At 45.7% G+C, this 17,239-nt stretch overlaps 1 protein-coding gene across 4 annotated transcripts; it reads right to left on the reverse strand.

Annotated features, from left to right (window-relative positions):
• Positions 1 to 828: 828 nt before the first annotated feature.
• LOC108935706 (hepatocyte growth factor-regulated tyrosine kinase substrate-like) lies at positions 829 to 10,024 on the reverse strand. Of its 4 annotated transcripts, none has more exons than XM_018754519.2 (21): positions 9,897 to 10,024; positions 8,179 to 8,263; positions 8,023 to 8,098; positions 6,557 to 6,649; positions 5,420 to 5,543; positions 5,255 to 5,307; positions 5,079 to 5,147; positions 4,864 to 4,988; positions 4,584 to 4,668; positions 4,311 to 4,409; positions 4,094 to 4,186; positions 3,928 to 3,966; positions 3,651 to 3,812; positions 3,346 to 3,556; positions 2,953 to 3,125; positions 2,437 to 2,577; positions 2,128 to 2,314; positions 1,866 to 1,999; positions 1,530 to 1,625; positions 1,285 to 1,371; positions 829 to 1,162 (listed from the first exon to the last, which is right to left on the reverse strand). In XM_018754519.2, the coding sequence occupies exons 1-21, from the start codon at positions 9,931 to 9,933 to the stop codon at positions 1,058 to 1,060; spliced, it is 2,274 nt and encodes a 757-aa protein (XP_018610035.2). In that variant the 5' UTR covers positions 9,934 to 10,024; the 3' UTR covers positions 829 to 1,057. The 4 variants fall into 4 exon arrangements, with proteins under 4 accessions (XP_018610035.2, XP_018610033.2, XP_018610036.2 ...); XM_018754517.2 differs by having other exon boundaries at positions 3,346 to 3,559; XM_018754520.2 differs by lacking the exons at positions 8,023 to 8,098; positions 9,897 to 10,024 and having other exon boundaries at positions 3,346 to 3,559; positions 8,179 to 8,244.
• Positions 10,025 to 17,239: the final 7,215 nt, after the last annotated feature.

The raw sequence follows: 17,239 nt of genomic DNA on the forward strand, positions 1-17,239 counted from the left end.
TCAGACCCAACTAATGAGTGTAATCAGGAAACAATTCACAAAATGACATTAGACAGGGTTAGAGGCCACAAAGTGTGTGTTACAAATGAGCCGAACACAAGTGCTACTGTGTGCAACACCCAACCAACCCGTACCATACCAAGAGCTTGATGCAAAACTCATTGACGGTTGGGAAGAAACGGATAGTCAAAGCAGGTTGTGTACGGTATCCATCTGAACAAGCAGGACAGGGTTGATGACTCATCAACACCTGACATTCACTGAGTTTGTAGACTGTTAGAGGTGTTTGGTCAGACAATTGACGGTACTACACAAATGAGCAGCAGTCATGACTTTACAGCTATGAACTGTGGGCAGCCAGGAGGAAACTGGAAAACGGATTGCATTAGGGTCACCTGTTCAGTGTCACAAGGGCCTTAGGTTGACATGTTCAGCAGCACCCAAAGTTGAAAATTATGTGAAATGGACACTCCAAAATGGGAAGCATCCAGGCCCAACACTGCCACCAAGTGGAGACAAACAGATGTGAACAAACGGCTATGAACAAGAACACACAGAGCTGGACTCTGTTCTCTTTACCTAGCCCATAGCAAACTCGTTCACATTTGTTATTCAGCATTGCAAAGGGCCCCCATCCTAGCAGACCGCCCGGCCCCACCCTCCAATTTTCCTATTTCAGTTACAACAAAAACTTCTGGAGGAGCTACTGCAGCAGTTACTCTTCTATAAATATTTTGATGCATGCAATTTCCTTTAGAAAAACAAAAAAAATTAGGTTACATTGTTTTTTAAAATTAATAATACCACTAACAGTTTGAATGTCTGTAGTTTTTTTTTTTTTTTTTAGTAACCACTGGAGAGATAGAAGTCACCCCTATTAACCTTTCTCCCAGTGTCTTGAGTCTGCATCATGAAGCAAGGAAGGACAGGACTGACATATCATTGTGATATTTCTGTGAAGCCATTTCATTTTTAGCTGGGGGGCAAATGCAGGTAGTTTCTTGGTGTAGTGTGTTTAGGACCCGGTAAGCAAGAAACACAGTGGACATGTGACTGGTCAGTCAAAGGAGATGAGCTGGGCCTCTGCACTGCCTGTAGGTGCCTGGGGCTGCTGGGGTTGAGGAGGCTGTGGCTGATGCTGAGGACCACCAGGTGGCATCATCTGCACAAAAAAGGAGTAAACCAGAACACTGTTAGAACCACAGGGACATAAACAAAGAAGGTGACATCTGGGGAGGAACATGAAGAAAGCGGAGAAAGAGAGGAGGGGAACCGAAAATTCACCTGCTGATACAGGGACTGCTGTCCAGGAAGGTAAGGTTGTTGAGGAGGTATTGCGGGGTCTTGAGCGGGCAGTGCTGACATCATGCTCTAGTGGGCGGGGTTCAGGAAGAAGGGAGAGCATTACAAACAGGCCATGGGGTAAAAGTGTTCTCTAAAACTGCCAACAAGTTCCCCCATGTCTATATGTCCCAGCAGTGAAAGCCCGCATCGATGGTGGATTTGCGCCCAAAGGTTGTGGTCCTAACCTGCATGCTGTACGGCTGGTAGCCCATGTAGCCCATTCCATTGGTGGGCACGGCCTGAGACATTGGGGCCATGCCCTGTGCCTGAGATGCCACATTCTGCAAAGGGAGAAATGGAGAGAAACATTCAGCAGTTCCAGATATCCAATATTTAATCTACAATAGCACTGCCAATACAAAGCTACATGCAAACATGCTGGGAATCATACTGAGATAACAGCTGCTGGAAATGAGCCAAGGGAAAGAATTTCAGGACACCAGGAAGTTTACATTAAACTACTTTATAAAACTGATTGTATTTTACCACTTATGTTTCTTTGACCCTTTCAAAGTCCTCACCTGATAGCCTTGTGTGGGAGTGGGCTGGTAAGTGGAGTAGGTGGGGTTGCTAGTGGGTGGGGCCTGGGCTGGGGGTGCAGCTTGACCAGCAGAGGCTGCTGTCTGGTACATGTAGGCATTTACCATATTGGGATCTGCAGGTAGGTGACAAAAACACCATGGTGAACTCAAATCTTACTCTATTGTTTCTGTTTGTATCACACATATTTAACACATATTTAGCACACTTCATGTACAGAGAGCCCCCTGATTCACCACCCACCTGTGGCAGAGACAGGCATGGCCTGGTAGGGGGTACTACCCCCAGCCTGACCTGGCTGGTTCATGTAAACTGTGTGCATGGGTGACCCCTCCACTGAGCCGGAGGGGCTGAAGGTCGCAGGGTAACTGGGTGGCCCTGTTGCCTGGTAGACAACCCCTCCAGGCATGTTTGGGGGGAGTGACTGCATCTGAAAGATGAGGACAGAATTGACAAAAGAACAAGTGAAAATAAGCACTCTGCTCTTATTTAGATGCACTGTGGATGTAACATCATAACACCAAATTACCACAGATATATAACAATGCCCACCTGTGCATAGGGCAGAGGGAATGCAGGCATCTGGGCACGCATCTGGATGGTGTGTTTCTGTTGCTCCAGCCGCAGCTGCCGCTCCTTCTCTTGTTCCTGCAGCCGCTGGATGGCCAGCTGCCTCTGCATCTCCAGGTACTCCTGCATGACAGCAGTCAATCATGTCATAAGCCATGGGACATTAGCCAATCACCAATCCCACTGTCCCCACATCACAGCAAAACCAACTAATCACCCAACATGTTACAGGACATCAGCTACTGAACAAAAATACTAGCAAGCACTATCACAACAGCACAGTGACCAATTGCATCAAATGGTCAATGAACACCAGTCTCCCACACTGCTGCTCTGGCAATTCCAAGAACTTTTGCAGCAAAATGACCAACTCACATTACACAAAACATAGTATCAGTCATCATAAGACACTGTCACACCTTTGTTTACTTTGAACGGTATGTCGATTTGAAGAAAACTCAACTGCATAAATGGCTTTGCAACTCAAACACACATCACCTGCTTCTTCTGCCTCATGATCTCCAGTTTGTGAGCCAGCTGAATCTGGCGCTGGCGCTCAGCCTCCTCCGCGGCCTGCCTCAGTTTCTCACGGTGTTCATCCCGGAGAGCGTTCAGGGCTGCCCGTGCATCTCGCACCTGGGCCAGCTTGTCCTGAAGGCCCTCGTAGTATACTGACAATAAGGAAAGACAGGCAGACTCAGTGCGAGAAGACATCATGCACAAGACACACAGTACATAGAAAATGTTTATACAGTGTGATGACTGAGGACCCTAAAGCAAGCATTCAGGGAGGTTGTTTTATAGGGGAGTGTAAAAGGTGGCTCAAACTAAATGTGTACAGAAACCTGAGGCAAGGGCATAAAGGTGTGCAGAGGCCTTTCTTCCACTCACGTCTTTTCTCGTCTAGCTGGTTGAGCAGCTCTAGGAGCTGCGGGTGCATGCTATTGATAGACTGGAAAAGCGAGAGTACAGCGCTGTCGTTGGTGATGCTGCGGCCACGCATGTGGTTACTCTTCATACGGTTCAGGAAGGTGGTGACAGCATTCTGCAGAGCCTTCAAGAACTGCTCGTGGTTCTCCTCTGACTCGCCATTCTGGTACTGCTGCTAGGGGGTGCAGAGGGGATCAGGAAAGTGGAAGGGATCACAAAGTGATGGACACATACAGGTAGGCAAAACTGTCAAGAGGATAACATACCTCCACAATGCTGACTGGTTGCACTGGAAGGTGACTTTCAACAGGCTGGCTGATTGGCAAGGGCTCAGCCACTGACACTGGGGCAGGAGCAGAGGGGGTTGGGCTTTTGCAAACCTCCTCTTGCTTCTTCTCCCAGTAAGTCCTGTTCAGGTATCGTGCCAACTGGGTAGACACAATGCCTTGGCATTAAATTCCAGACATCCTGTAACAGTGTACTGTATGACAAAAACCCCACCCTTACAAAGTGATAGACTAGTGCTCCACAGACTCTTCTCACCTCTGGATCTACATCCTCAGCTGATGGGGCAGAAGAGGTCTGCAAGGAACCAACAAGAAGGTCAGTTTGTTCAGCATGGAGAAAAACTACATCCAGAGCCATTTTATAATGTAGAGACACAGTGAAACCTGGCCTGGCTAAAATAATGGGTGGGCTAGTTTCTTACCACTGAAGAGGAGTAGAGGGTGCTGGCTGGGGGTGCTGAACTCACTGGGGTGGGTTCTGCCTTGGGGTATGCCCCATATGAGGTCTTCTGTCTCTGTAAATACAAATTAATTGTTTTTATAGAAATTCAATACTGTCCTTCTATATGTACCTACTTTGTATGCAAATGCATTATATTTTTATATCCTCTTCAGGAATCTGACTGGAAAATGCCTCACCATCCTCTCCTTTTCTTCAGCCTCACTCTGTGACAAGGCAATAGCTAGCTGGAGCTCCTCTTCCTCTTGCAGTGCTGCCTCATCCCGCTTGGGGGGCATCTGTGGGGAAGGAGACCAGCCCACTCATTTTTCATGCATTATTACCTCTATAATTTCTGCATAAAATCCATCACAATGCTCACATACTCATTAAAAAAAACTACACTACCCACTAAGCACCTGGTACAACTGGAGGAATGTGATTTGTAAAGCTAACTTCCACCAACCCCTCACCTGAGACTGCTGGGACAGCGGGCTGGTCAGGTACTCAGGAGGGAGTTCACTTGGACCCCCAGAAGCTGCTTTACCTTCTGCCTTTCTGAAGAGGGAGGGGGTAGTGATGAATGGCTGTCACACTGAAGATGAATTCTCAGCAAGTAATTAGGACAGAGTTAGAGAAATAAGAAAACAAGCTACTGAGCAAATGACTGAACATTTGGCCTGAGTTTCTTCGGTTGTAGCACTGCATATAAATGGTCCGATATCAGTCTGGCAGCCAGGCTTAGCAGCTCACTTGTTGAGGAGCTCGAAGCAGGGCTCACACACGCGCACCTCCCGCTCAATGCCAAACTTGGGGATAGTGGAGTACTTGGAGGAGCACTTCCCACAGAAGATCTGCCCACAGGCGCGACAGTGATGCTGCAACAAGAGGGTGCGTCAGTGACAGACACACTCACACAGCTGTACACACACACAGGCAGCTTACACATTGTGACAGCTGTCAGCTACCTTTCTGGTCACGACTCCGAACTGAACCCGGCACCGATGACATTCCTCTGCGTCAACCCAGTCAGGTGCCTGGGCCGTCAAAGAGGGATAAAAATGACATGAGTGGTAAAATGTCGAGTGACATGATCCATTGCTCTACTGAGCCATCTAGGATGAACACAGCAGTGCGGCCTCACCCTTTCTGCAGCAAACATGGCATCACTCTCCTTGAACTCCGGGAACACATGACCTGAAGGTAAAGAAATGATGGGTTGAATTTTCTTCTGAAGCATAATGACAGTTTTAGCATCATTCAATCAGCTAGTCTGGGTTGTGAGCAGCAGCTGTGTTCCTCAACTCACCCTCCACCTTCATGATCTGGTAGGTATCCTGGACCACCTTGTACTTGGGCTCGTTACGGAAGGCGTGCGCCCAGGCCTGGATCAGGTAAAGGATCTTGTTCTTGACGTTGGGCTCCGTCTGTTTCTGGAAAAAAGAAAACACCAACTGCTGTTTCTTCCTGATACAGTACATGATACCAATAACAACCAAAAGGACAACAAGTATACAACAGGACAATCTTCTTATAGATGAAAAATTAAGCAAAGTCCAAAACAGTATTCACCATTTCAGAGTACAGTGCACCAAACTACAGAACTTGCACCCAAAGGATGTAAAACCAAGGTTAGACATCATCTATTACTCACAGTCCACTTAATCCCATCCAACCAAGGAAATGAACTTAAGACCCACAATACCATTTAAAAATTATATTGAGAATACTAATTTCATGTTCTATGAGATCCTCACCAAAACTCAGTTGAGTGTTATAATGTTCACATCTTTTAAATTACATTCTTTCTATGTATATAGTACTTAAAGCATACCCTTTGGGTCTGTGGCCTATAGACAACTTAAACCTCCTCTTTACTTAACCAAAATGATGACAAGTTCTCTTTATGTTGACTTAAACTCTCACAGATTTAGCAGTCTATTAAGGTACATCCATTTTCTATTAAACACGGTAAAATCAGCCTTATCTTACCAAGATCCCATGAAAAGACTGACTTGTACAAGCCTCTACTTATGTTTTCTTCTGTGATCAAATTAAAGAACTCCCCTAGCTGGTCTGACTGAGTAATCATGTGACCCTGTGACATCACCAGGAAGTGAGGAACAAACTCGGCAGCCCTGGTCACCTGACACGGCCTAACCCAACCAGGAGGCAGTCACAGAGGTTGCCGTCGCCACATATTGTGACTGGACAAAAGCAACAGCACAATTTCTCAGCACACGTTGATAGCCAATACAGAGCAGCTGGACAGATTATTACACAGAAATGTTTATTTTCAGAAATGATCAGTTCCATATCCTGTAATCCTAGTGGTCATGGTATATGTATGCAACTGACATGCCAGATTTAACTAACCATTCCTCCAGCTGAGGGATGTTTTGAGAAAGAAAAAAAGGATAAAGAGGATGAATGAACCAGACGTCACCTTGAGAAGGTCCTTGAGCTCCTCCATGGTCTGCTTGTTGGCCACCTCATCATGCACTGTCTGTCCACAATTCTTCACCACTGACTCCAGCACCTGCATGGCACACAGACACTCACACCACGCTCCACAAAACATGCTGCTGTGTATTCACTATGGCACCATTCAGAATCAGGCAAATGCAAAAGCTTGTTCATATGCAGGTGGGTAAGTGGGCTGCATAGTGATTATGGCTGCTGCCTTCCACTTGTGGAGCACAGGTCTGAATCCTGCTCCTGCTACAGCAAGAATTACCCAATTATATCAACTGGTACATCACAGTAAGTAGCTGTACATACAAAGTAAACATTTTAAATCACTACGTTTACGTTATTTCAGTTAGCAGATGCTTTTCTCCAAAGCAACTTCCAATGAACGCTATCTAGTGTAATCAGCCCACACCTTATTCACCAAGATGACTTACACTGCTAAATACACTACTCACTCATCCATACATCAGTGGAACACTCTCTCTCTGTGTCACTCACACACTATGCATGAACATGAACAGCATGTCTTTGGACTGTGGGAGGAAACCCACGCAGACATGGGGAGAACATGCAAACTCCACATAGACTGAGCGAGGATCGAAACCATGTGCTGTTGCACACTGTGATACAACAGAGCTACCCGCTGTGCCACCATGCCGCCCCCACTATGAAGAGCACCAAATAAATTAATAAATAACTGCCCAGATCTCTGACACTTCTACACAGTCGAGTCACATTATTATGACCACCAGCTAATATCCAGAGTAACCGCCGTGTGCAGCACGGACAGCAGCTAGACAGGCTGGGAGTGACTCGATAAGGTGCTGGTAGATTGTCACAGGTATCTGGAGCCATGACGACTACAGTGCATCCCACAGCTGCTGGAGGGTGCATGGCGGAGGATCCATAGAGCGAACACGACAATCGAGGTGGTCCCACAGATGCTCAATTGGGTTCAAGTCCGGGGAATTAGGGGGCCAGGGAAGTACTTGGAAGTCTTGGTCGTGCTCTTCCAGCCACTGTCGGACATTTCAGAAATACTGCCACCCTTGGCCCGAAAGCCAATAATCATCCGTTTTTGCAACTCTGATAAATCGCCCCTTTTACCCAGGACAGCAACAAGTAATATGTGGGCAGACGGCCTATCGCACACCTTATATACCCAAGCCAGCTCGCGACACGTGACATACTTCATGGGCTACGCGCTGCCGACGTCAAATGCAGGAGGTGGTCATAATAATGTAACTCAACCGTGTATATGACAACTTAAACCCTACAGGAAGTAACAAATCTCCAACAGATTATATATTTAGAGTGCACTGATCATTAACATCAGCAATTTAACCCCTTTAACATCTTTGAGGTGAACACACTAATCCAGATTTAGACCCTCCTATGTCCTTTTCATACTAACACATCTGCTACTGTGACTGAACTCACCTCCAGGGCGTACAGAGCCACATGGGGGTTCTTATCATTGAGCTTCTTCTTGATGGCACCGATGGCATACTTTGCCCTAGCGAGACAATAGGTGATAGTGGTCATCTCACTAAGTGATAAAGGTTAAAGGTGAACTGAGGAATGTGCAGAACTCACTGGGCATCCCCTTGCCGGATGAGATCACAGATCTGCAGGATCGACTCCCAGTCTGTCTCCAACAGCAGTTGACTAGTGGCTTTATCTGTAGGACAGAGTTGTCACATTTGATCAGTGGCACATGCCAAGGCTATAGAAATCCCACGCGCAGACAACATATAGTTAAATACAACCATATGTGGTAAATATCAGGCATCAATCAAAACCAGCCAGCCTTCATGTAAAAGACAGTTGGAGAAACTTATTGAAAATACATCTAAATTACTTTTAATAGCAGTGGGACCCTTACAAGTTCAACAGTTCTTTATTTAAACTGTACTGATACTTCATTTACATTTATTGATTTAACTGACAGTTTTCTCCAAAGTGACTTACAATGTTAAGCTACCTATAGTTATTTAACAATTTATACAGCTGAGTAATTTTACTAGAGCAACTTAAGGTAAGTTCCTTGTTCAAGGGTACTACATCTGGATGTAGGATTTGAACCTGCGATTTTTGGGTCCAGAGGCAGCAACTCAAACCACTACGCCACCAGCTGTCCTCACTCAAAATTTCAACGCCCTTCCTGCCTTCACTCAAATAAGTTCTCAAAGCTACTATTATAAGATCAAAAGTTAAGGTTACTACACCGTTACTTTGTTTTGGATATTAATGTGCATTTGGAAAAATAAACCTTCGCATACTATACATTATTAATATTGATGCACACGTCTTGGTGGGACATGGTTCTGTCTCAATACAGCTCAAAGGAAAAGTCTCCGCTTCACCAGTGGAAGTCAAACATTTTCATAGACAAATCACATAATGCAAATCCTCTGCATCATCAGCAGCACCTGGAAACTGGAAAAGAGCCAACGGACAAAGACACATGATGAAAACCTAACAACTCTGCTGGTGAACATGGAGACATAGTGATTAAAACCCAGAAGGATAACCATGATACTTTTATGGAAAACTTGATGTGAGCAATTTAGGGATCATAGAAAAAGCGACAGGAGGAAACAGAGGTAAGTAACGGTAGTTTGGATCACGGGTGGAGAAATTCATTCACTCAAAGGTATCTGCACGTGGCGTGGTGGTGATTGGAGTTGCAACCAGAAGGTTGTTGGTTTATACCCCACTCAAGATTACTCTTATAACTGTTTCATCAAGCTATTACACTGAACACAGCAAAAATACTCTAAACGGATCAAACGCTGAGTGAAAGTACATAAATATCCAAACTCAGAAACTACAACCGGGACGACGACGTAGACGGCGGTTATTCAATTCATGAGCTCACGTCACGAGGAGAGATATTATACATGTTTATGACATGATGTGTGTAAATTAACAAACTGCCACTGTGAGCAAGACAATGTGTTCCAAATATTATATTCCATGTGACTGCGACTGTAACAACCGTGTTCACAGAGTTTAAACAGCAACGGTTTGCTGTTTGAAACACAAGCAAAACAGCAGTCTGACACGACTACTTTATATAAGTCTTATGGGACTGTGCTGGTGAACATCCACCAAACACAAGGCCTGTGACAGGCCTACGGCCGACATTTCATTTGATCTGTGTAAGTTAAGTACACCGACCGGCGACACACAGCTCAACAACAACTCGTCTCAACAACACACACAGCAAAAATTAAACACGTTCAAACGTTATAAACACTTTTTTTCTGACTGACAACACAATATTAAACACGAAAATAGGCAAACCATACCGAGAAGCCTTTCAAATGTGCCCCTTCCTTTGCCCATCACTGCTGCTACCCGCGCCGCTGTTGTTGTTGAATGTGTTACCTTGGCTAACCACACGCAATGTTTGGATTTCCAGCACTATCGCACTCCGGAATCAGTTTCCGGTCTGACTTCCTATTTCCGGTACCATAGAGGCCTATAATCCTTTCGTTAAAGCCACACATTTATTTTTTTTAACAACATCTTCTGAGGCTGGCACCGTCTGGTGGCTGAGTGTCGCTGAAGCTGTTACAAGTCCAAGGACGTGGTTTTTCAATCAAGGACAATCATCACAGCATAACACCATCATTTATGATAATAACAAGTCCGAGCACAAAAAAACTTTTAAAGTTTCAAAAAAAGATAACAGGCAATAGAAAGACACATAGACATAAGACTTTAAACTTAAAATTTGAAAAATAAAGCTTATGATAGAAAGTTGCTGAAAGGCAAATATCACGAGGAATGACTTTACTATTCCTTTATGGCAAGCGATTCTCCCAAATCGCTCTCCATAGAGGCTTTATTATTGTCAGGAGTCATTGAAGTAATTCATCTTAACCGCCCCATTGGGTAATTAATAATAAACAAGCAACTTCTCAAACAAGAAGAATATTATGTTTGCCCAGTGCAGGATCACCGTGGTCTTGAGCCTATCCTAGAAGCACAGGGCATTAAGCAGGGTACACAGGAGATGTGACACAGGGCAATCGTGCACTTTCATTCACTCACATATAAACACATTAAAGGCAACTGACTCTCAATAGTTCACCTGAAGAATGTCTTTGGACTACAGGAGGAAACCAGAGCACCTGCAGGAAACTTCTGGAAACATGTGTAGAGCATGCAAACTCCACACAAACTGTGCCTGGTTCCAACATAACCCATATTTAAAGATGTCCACAGCAGTTGTGATATTCTGGACTTTGTTTTGAATTAGAATTTCTTTATGTTTAAACGATCCGGTGGGAATTTTGCATGTCCGTTTTTAAAAATTTTGAACCTTCTGTGTAACGGGAACAATTATTTTTAGCATTTAAATTAACTGAGAGTAACTGAGTTGTTTAACAAATATTCACCTTAGAATTTATGTAAGGTAAAGCTATGTTTTTAACCTTTGTCAGGTAGAAGTTGCAAATTAGCATCAGCTGGTACAGATGTTTCCTAATGCTAGTATTAACTGGGCCTTGAGAGGATCTCTGAATGACTAATATTCCATTTTACTTCATGTCAACAACATAATGTTACTCACAGACACAAACTGATACTGTTCAAGATTTCAAAAGAACCATGTAGTCTGAGTTCAGATGTTGTGTATTTACTGTAGCATATCTGTATTTGTACTGTGGAAATAGTAAAAAGAAGGAGTGTAAACAAATTTCTGCCCGTCAGTGACTCTCACCTTCCGCACGCCACTCTGACTAAACAGAGGTGGACCTTCATCAACACACTGGTATAGTTATGATATTCCAATGAGTGTTAGTCAAGGTAATTTCTGCCAGCAGCCATTAGGCTCTATAATGAGTTTTGTTCCTGTGCTGTCAGTAGCTTTTTAATATGTTTTTTGCTTGCTTTTTATTCCACTAATTTGCGTCATGTCTTTGTTGTGTGTATGGTGCTGTAGCCTTGCGCAGTTTTCTTCAAGATTAGTCTATCTAATACAGTATTAAGAAATATTGTCAAGTTTCTATGACACTATGGTTTAGCATGGTGGAAACAGTGCTTGCAGCGCTAGACACAGTGTGGATGGCCCTGTTGTGTTTTGCTCTGAGTTTTTTTTATAATTCCCATCAGCCCTTTTACGCCCCTGTCCTTACGTTCTGCATGAGTCACTATCTGGCACTTGAGACACAGATGGCCATTGTAGCAAATGTTGGTGTTTAGTAGCAGCGAGTGGCCGTGCTGGTGTTCCCAGTGCCAGCCCCTTTGTATGCGCTAACTAGCTTGGATACAACAAGCAGGAGAGAAGGAAGGATTCTCAAGAGGATCAAAAGATTCAGTGTAACAAAAAGTCCCACATGTGATATTGCTGTCATAGCATTTCAAGTAATCTTTTGTGTTTTCTAACTATAACCTATAAATATAACTACAGATATAACTATAAATTGTCTGTGGTGTGAGTGCCCTGCCATACAATGGCTCCCATCCAGGGGGAACTTATGGTAATTTACCAGTGCCTTATGCCACATGTTTACAGATTTGACTCCAGACAGCCATGACTCCGCACAAGTACGTAATAATAATGGATGAAGGGGATCACGGTAATATGTGACCATAAGTTATAAGTTACGTAATTGTGACCCTTCCCTGATTCTTCTCCCAGGATGACATCTGGACTCACGTTTAGTGAACTCAAAAGCAGGATTTATTTCTAACAACACAAGACTGGAATTTGGTCCGGTGAAAAAGCAGAACAAAGGCAAACTGCCAATGGAGACTTGATCTTCATAATTGTGACTTCGGATCTCTCTTTTTCTCTCAGCCTGCACCTTCTTTCTGTGAACAGAGGGTTTATTTGGGTAACAGGAAGATATGGCAATGAGATGCAGATATTGGTGTATTCACTTTGCATGTCAGGGTAATATATGAAACAATTGATGCAATAACACCATTTAATGGGTCTAAGTGCTGCATAGGGATTTTCAGAGCCCTGCAGACAAATGTTTCTTATTCCACTTCAAAGACAAATCTGGTGATCTTTCTCTCAGGCAGACCTGCTCTCTTGCTTATCACATGACACAGAATGCTTATCTTCAGTGGCAACAGAGTGCAGTTTAGAGATCAAAAGTCACCATGTTTGCCATTCTACTCAATGTAAGACTCAGTGGCATCACTAGGGTTGGTGTCGCCCAGTGCGGTAACTCATGGTGTCACCCCCCCAATGGACCTCCTCCCATACCAGACCATACAGAATCTTTAGTAATGTTTTTTGTACTACTACCACTCATTAATTGTAATTCCCATTTATCACTAAATGTAATGGCAATAGTAGTGACATAACTAGCAAAATTAAAATTAAACCTTAAATGACAATATCATAAGCACAGCCTAAATGTGTTTACATTTCCATAATTTCACATGGTTACAGTGAAAATTCAGTAAGAAAACAACAGAATTCAAAGTAAAAACGTTTAAGAACTACATCAGAATTGTTTATTTCAACGTTATTGATATAGGTTCACAATACTGTAGCTAAAACACCATAAAATTTGACAAAATCAGCAACTATAAAAACACCAACAGCAATAAAAACAAGAGCACATGCTTTCAGTATGTGTAGGTTGTCATGCTGGCCAGCGGGGTTTGAGTGATGCACTCAAGTGCAGTGCTTGGAAGGCTTTTAATGAGGCTCAGGCAAAAGAGTGGTCAAAGAAGAGGTGAAGGTCAGGTGAGGTTCAAACATTGTCCAGAGGAGTATAACCAGAATCGTCGTCAAAAAGGGAAAACAAAGAGTCGAAAACCAGAGAAGCAATAACAAAGGGAACAAGGAAGTAAACAGGAACAGAACCCCCCCTCATGGGCAGCTCCAGCTGCCCTACTCTGGGAAGGAGGGCGTCCCCAGGGGTGAGGCATCGTCCTGTCCAGGCGGTCCCTATAGAAGGTAACAATCAGATCTGGGTCCAGAAAGTCACGAGCGCTCACCCAGGACTGTTCCTCCAGGCCATAGCCCTCCCTGTCAACCAGGTACTGTAGCGTCCCCCTCCGGCGTCGAGAGTCCAGCAAGGCCCGCACTGTGTAGGCTGGCTTCCCATCGACCTGCACCAGAGGCGGGGAGCGCTCGTGGCGGATGGCTGGAGGAGAGAGGTCCCACATGACTTGAGGATGGACACGTGGCAGGTGGGGTGCACCCACATTCCTGGAGACAGCTGGAGCTTATAGGTGACAGGGGTCACTCGGTGGAGTACCTTGCATGGCCCAATGCACCGCGGGGCTGAGTTTCTTTGAGGGCAGGTGCAACTAAAGGTCCCAGGTGTAGAGCCAGACGCGTTGCCCAGGCACGAAGGTCATGGTCCGCTGATGTTGACGTGCCTGCTGTTTAAACCAGGCCGTGGTCGCGCCAAGGTGGTCCCAGAGTGACCGCCACATCTCACCACTCTTCCGGTGTCAGTTGTCCACTGCGGAGGGGTAGGAGGGGTCTGCTACGGTAACAAGGAGGATTGATACCCCAACACACATTGGAAGGGCGACAAACTGGTGGCGGTATGGGACAGAGCATTATGGGCGTATTCAGCCCAGGTCAGGTACCGTGCACACTAATGCTGCTTCTGGGCACAGTAGGAGCACATGTACAGCGAGATGTCCTGCTGTAGGTGCTTGGCTTGGCCATTAGCTTGCGGGTGATACCTCAATGTGAGGCTTACCTTGACCCCTAACCTGTCCCAGAAGGCCCTCCACAGCCTTGACATGAAGTGAGGGCCCCTGGCCAAGACGATGTCCACGGGTAAGTTGTACAGCTGGAACACCTGCTGGAAAAGGATCTCGACCATCTCCAAGGCAGGTGGCAGCTTGGGGAGTGGGATTAGGCAGTAAGCCTTGGAGAAATGGTCCACCAAGGTGATTATCACAATTTTATCGTCTGACACATGGAGGTCAACCAAGAAATCCACTGCCACATGGGGCCAAGGAGGGGAGGGTATAGGCAGTGGTTCCAGCAGTCCTGCGGGCTTCAACGTTGGGGTCCTTGCCTGGGAGCACGTGGCACAGATTTTGACGAAATCTCTAACGTCGTCCAGCATGGAGGGCCACCAGAAGCACCCCTGCAAGAAGGAGAGAGTCTGGTGGACCCCGGGATGACCTGAGGCGGGGGAGTCATGTGCCCACTGCAGGAGGGAAGACCTCATCCGGGTGGGCACATAGTCCTTCCCATCAGGCTTTTCAGGGGGCACAGTCTCAGCGGCCTGGGCCTCCTGCAGCTCTCGAAAGAACTGACATTGCACAGGAGCAACCACCCAACCTTTGGGGAGGATCAATTCAGGGTTCTCAGGTGCTGGTTTGGGGTCATGTAGTTGGGGCAGGGCATCAGCCTTAGTATTCTTAGACCCTGGCTGGTATGACACCGTGAACTGGAACCGGGTGAAGAACAGAGCCCAGCAGGCCTGACGGGCATTCAGCCTGCGGGCCTTTTCCATGTACTCCAGGTTTTGGTGATCGGTTAGCACCAGGAAGAGGTGAATAGTGCCCTCCAGCCAGTGCCTCCATTCTTCCAGTGTCAGCTTGATGGCGAGGAGCTCTCTGTTACTGATGTCATAATTTTGCTCAGCCGGTGACAATTTACTTGAGAAATACAAACAGGGTAGAGCTTGGAGGGGTTTCCCTGCCTTTGGGAAAGAACGGCTTCAACCCGCACGAGCGAGGCATCCACCTTGACCACAAACGGCAGGGAAGAATCGAGGTGTTTGAGCACAGGAGCTGAGGTGAACCGAGCCTTTAGGTCCTGGAGCGAGCTGTCGGCCACGTTGGTCTAGGGCAACCGGGTGCCCTTGGTCGGAGTGAGTGCAGTGAGGGGGACGGCAAGAGTGCTGAACCCACAGGTAAGGCGGCGATAAAAGTTTGCAAACCCGAGGCAGAGACAAGGGGTACACACGGCCTCTGGGAGGAGTGGTCCCAGGTAAGAGGTTAATTGTACAATTCCACGGCTGATGAGGAGGAAGCTCTGCTGTCCGGGTCTTACTGAAAACCTCTCGGAGGTTCTCATATTCTCGTGGAATCTTCACCAGAGGGACTCCAACTACCCCCTTTACCGAGATGGCCTGGCACAGAAGGTGTAAGCATGAACGCACAGACCTGTCTCTCTATGACATCAACTCCCCCATGCTCCAACGGAACACCGGGTCAAGGCATATTTAATATTCAAGAAAAATATTAAATTATATAATAGATATTTAAGAAAGGTGACCGAAGGCTGTGTTCCAACTACTTGAGATTATGCTCGTCTGGCTCCTAGGCAAAATTTGTACCAGAGTATAGACTCTATTCAGTAGATGAGCCTTGGATACAAGAGGAACAATACAGTTTTATCCTGGTTACAGTTTTCCAGCTGTTTCCCTGGCACAGTTGCTTCAGGTAATTCAGTCGACGTGTAGCCAGGGCATTAGTGCTTCAGTGGCAAAACTTGGCTGCGATGGGGAATCTTAGAGATCTCAGTTATGTCTCATTAACAAACATAATTGGATTCTTGCTCCGATGCTGTGCCTTAGTACCTCCCACTTTGCAATCCTCCGCCTACAAAAATGCATGTAAAACACATGCGCGTATATTTACACACAGGCTTATACAAGACACAGAGTGGGACTCTGGACTCTGTATCTCACACAAGTGGATCTTGATCTCTGGTTCTGTGAACCAAGTGTGTAGGAGGGACCATCATCTTTGTGTCTATGAGGGACAAACCTTGATCCCTTGTGTGAAGTTGGTTGCCACACAAAGCAGTGATTTGTCAGGCCCATGGATGAGTGGGTAGGGGGGAGCTGATGGGTATGGCCCACTGATACACACAGAAGCGCCATTGTTTCGCCCACAGTACCGCACCCATCCTAGAGACCCATAGTTTATGGGTTGTGATAGCACCCTCCTGTCATGGAGATCACTGTCTGTCATCTTGGTCATCTGAAAATTGGTTTCTGGCTTGGAGCGCTTCACTGCACCATTCAACAGACCAGGGAACAGGAAGTCAAGAACCTGCAGGACAGAAAAACCTTGCCAACATCCATGAAGAGTAATTTTTCAGTGCTCATTGTGTTTTAGGCCAGTTGGGGTTTTCTTTGATCCACTGTTACTCTTTGATCCATTCTCTGACAAAAATATGATAAAGGGTAAGAGAGGAAGAAAGAATTTGTCCTCATTCAAGCAGCCTTTCCACAATGTGTGAAATAACAGACATGTTTTTGAATCCACACACACACTGACTGAAACTGCTCATCCTGAGTGGGGTTGCGGCGAACCAGAGCCTAACCCAGCAACACAGGGCGTAAGGCTGGAGGGGGAGGGGGGACACCCAGGACGGGACACTAGTCTGTCAGAAGGTACCCCAAGCGAGACTTGAGCCCCAGACCTGCCAGAGAGCAAACTCGCTGCCCCACCGCGCCACCGCGCCACCCCTGTTTTTGAATCCAACTGAGAAAAATAGTAACAGTGAGATTTAATTATGAAAGATTAATTTTACATTTACGTTACATTTACATTTATTCACTTAGCAGATGCTTTTCTCCAAAGCGACTTACAATGGATACTACCACTACTAATGGATTTTAAGAGAGAGTATATTGCTTCTATCAGTGAATAAACATGCAAAATCCATGAATAAATAGATTTAAAAATGTAAGCCTTT

Source organism: Scleropages formosus, chromosome 8 (genome assembly GCF_900964775.1).
Source record: "Scleropages formosus chromosome 8, fSclFor1.1, whole genome shotgun sequence".
NCBI classification, from domain to species: domain Eukaryota; kingdom Metazoa; phylum Chordata; class Actinopteri; order Osteoglossiformes; family Osteoglossidae; genus Scleropages; species Scleropages formosus.

Coding starts and splice junctions, on each gene's coding strand:
- LOC108935706 (XM_018754517.2), bottom strand. CDS start 9,933: ATGGGCAAAGGAAGGGGCACATTTGAAAGGCTTCTCG. Junction 5,148..5,254: donor CCATGTTTGCTGCAGAAAGG/GTGAGGCCGCAC, acceptor TTGACGGCCCAG/GCACCTGACTGGGTTGACGC. Junction 3,813..3,927: donor CTGAGGATGTAGATCCAGAG/GTGAGAAGAGTC, acceptor GTGTCTACCCAG/TTGGCACGATACCTGAACAG.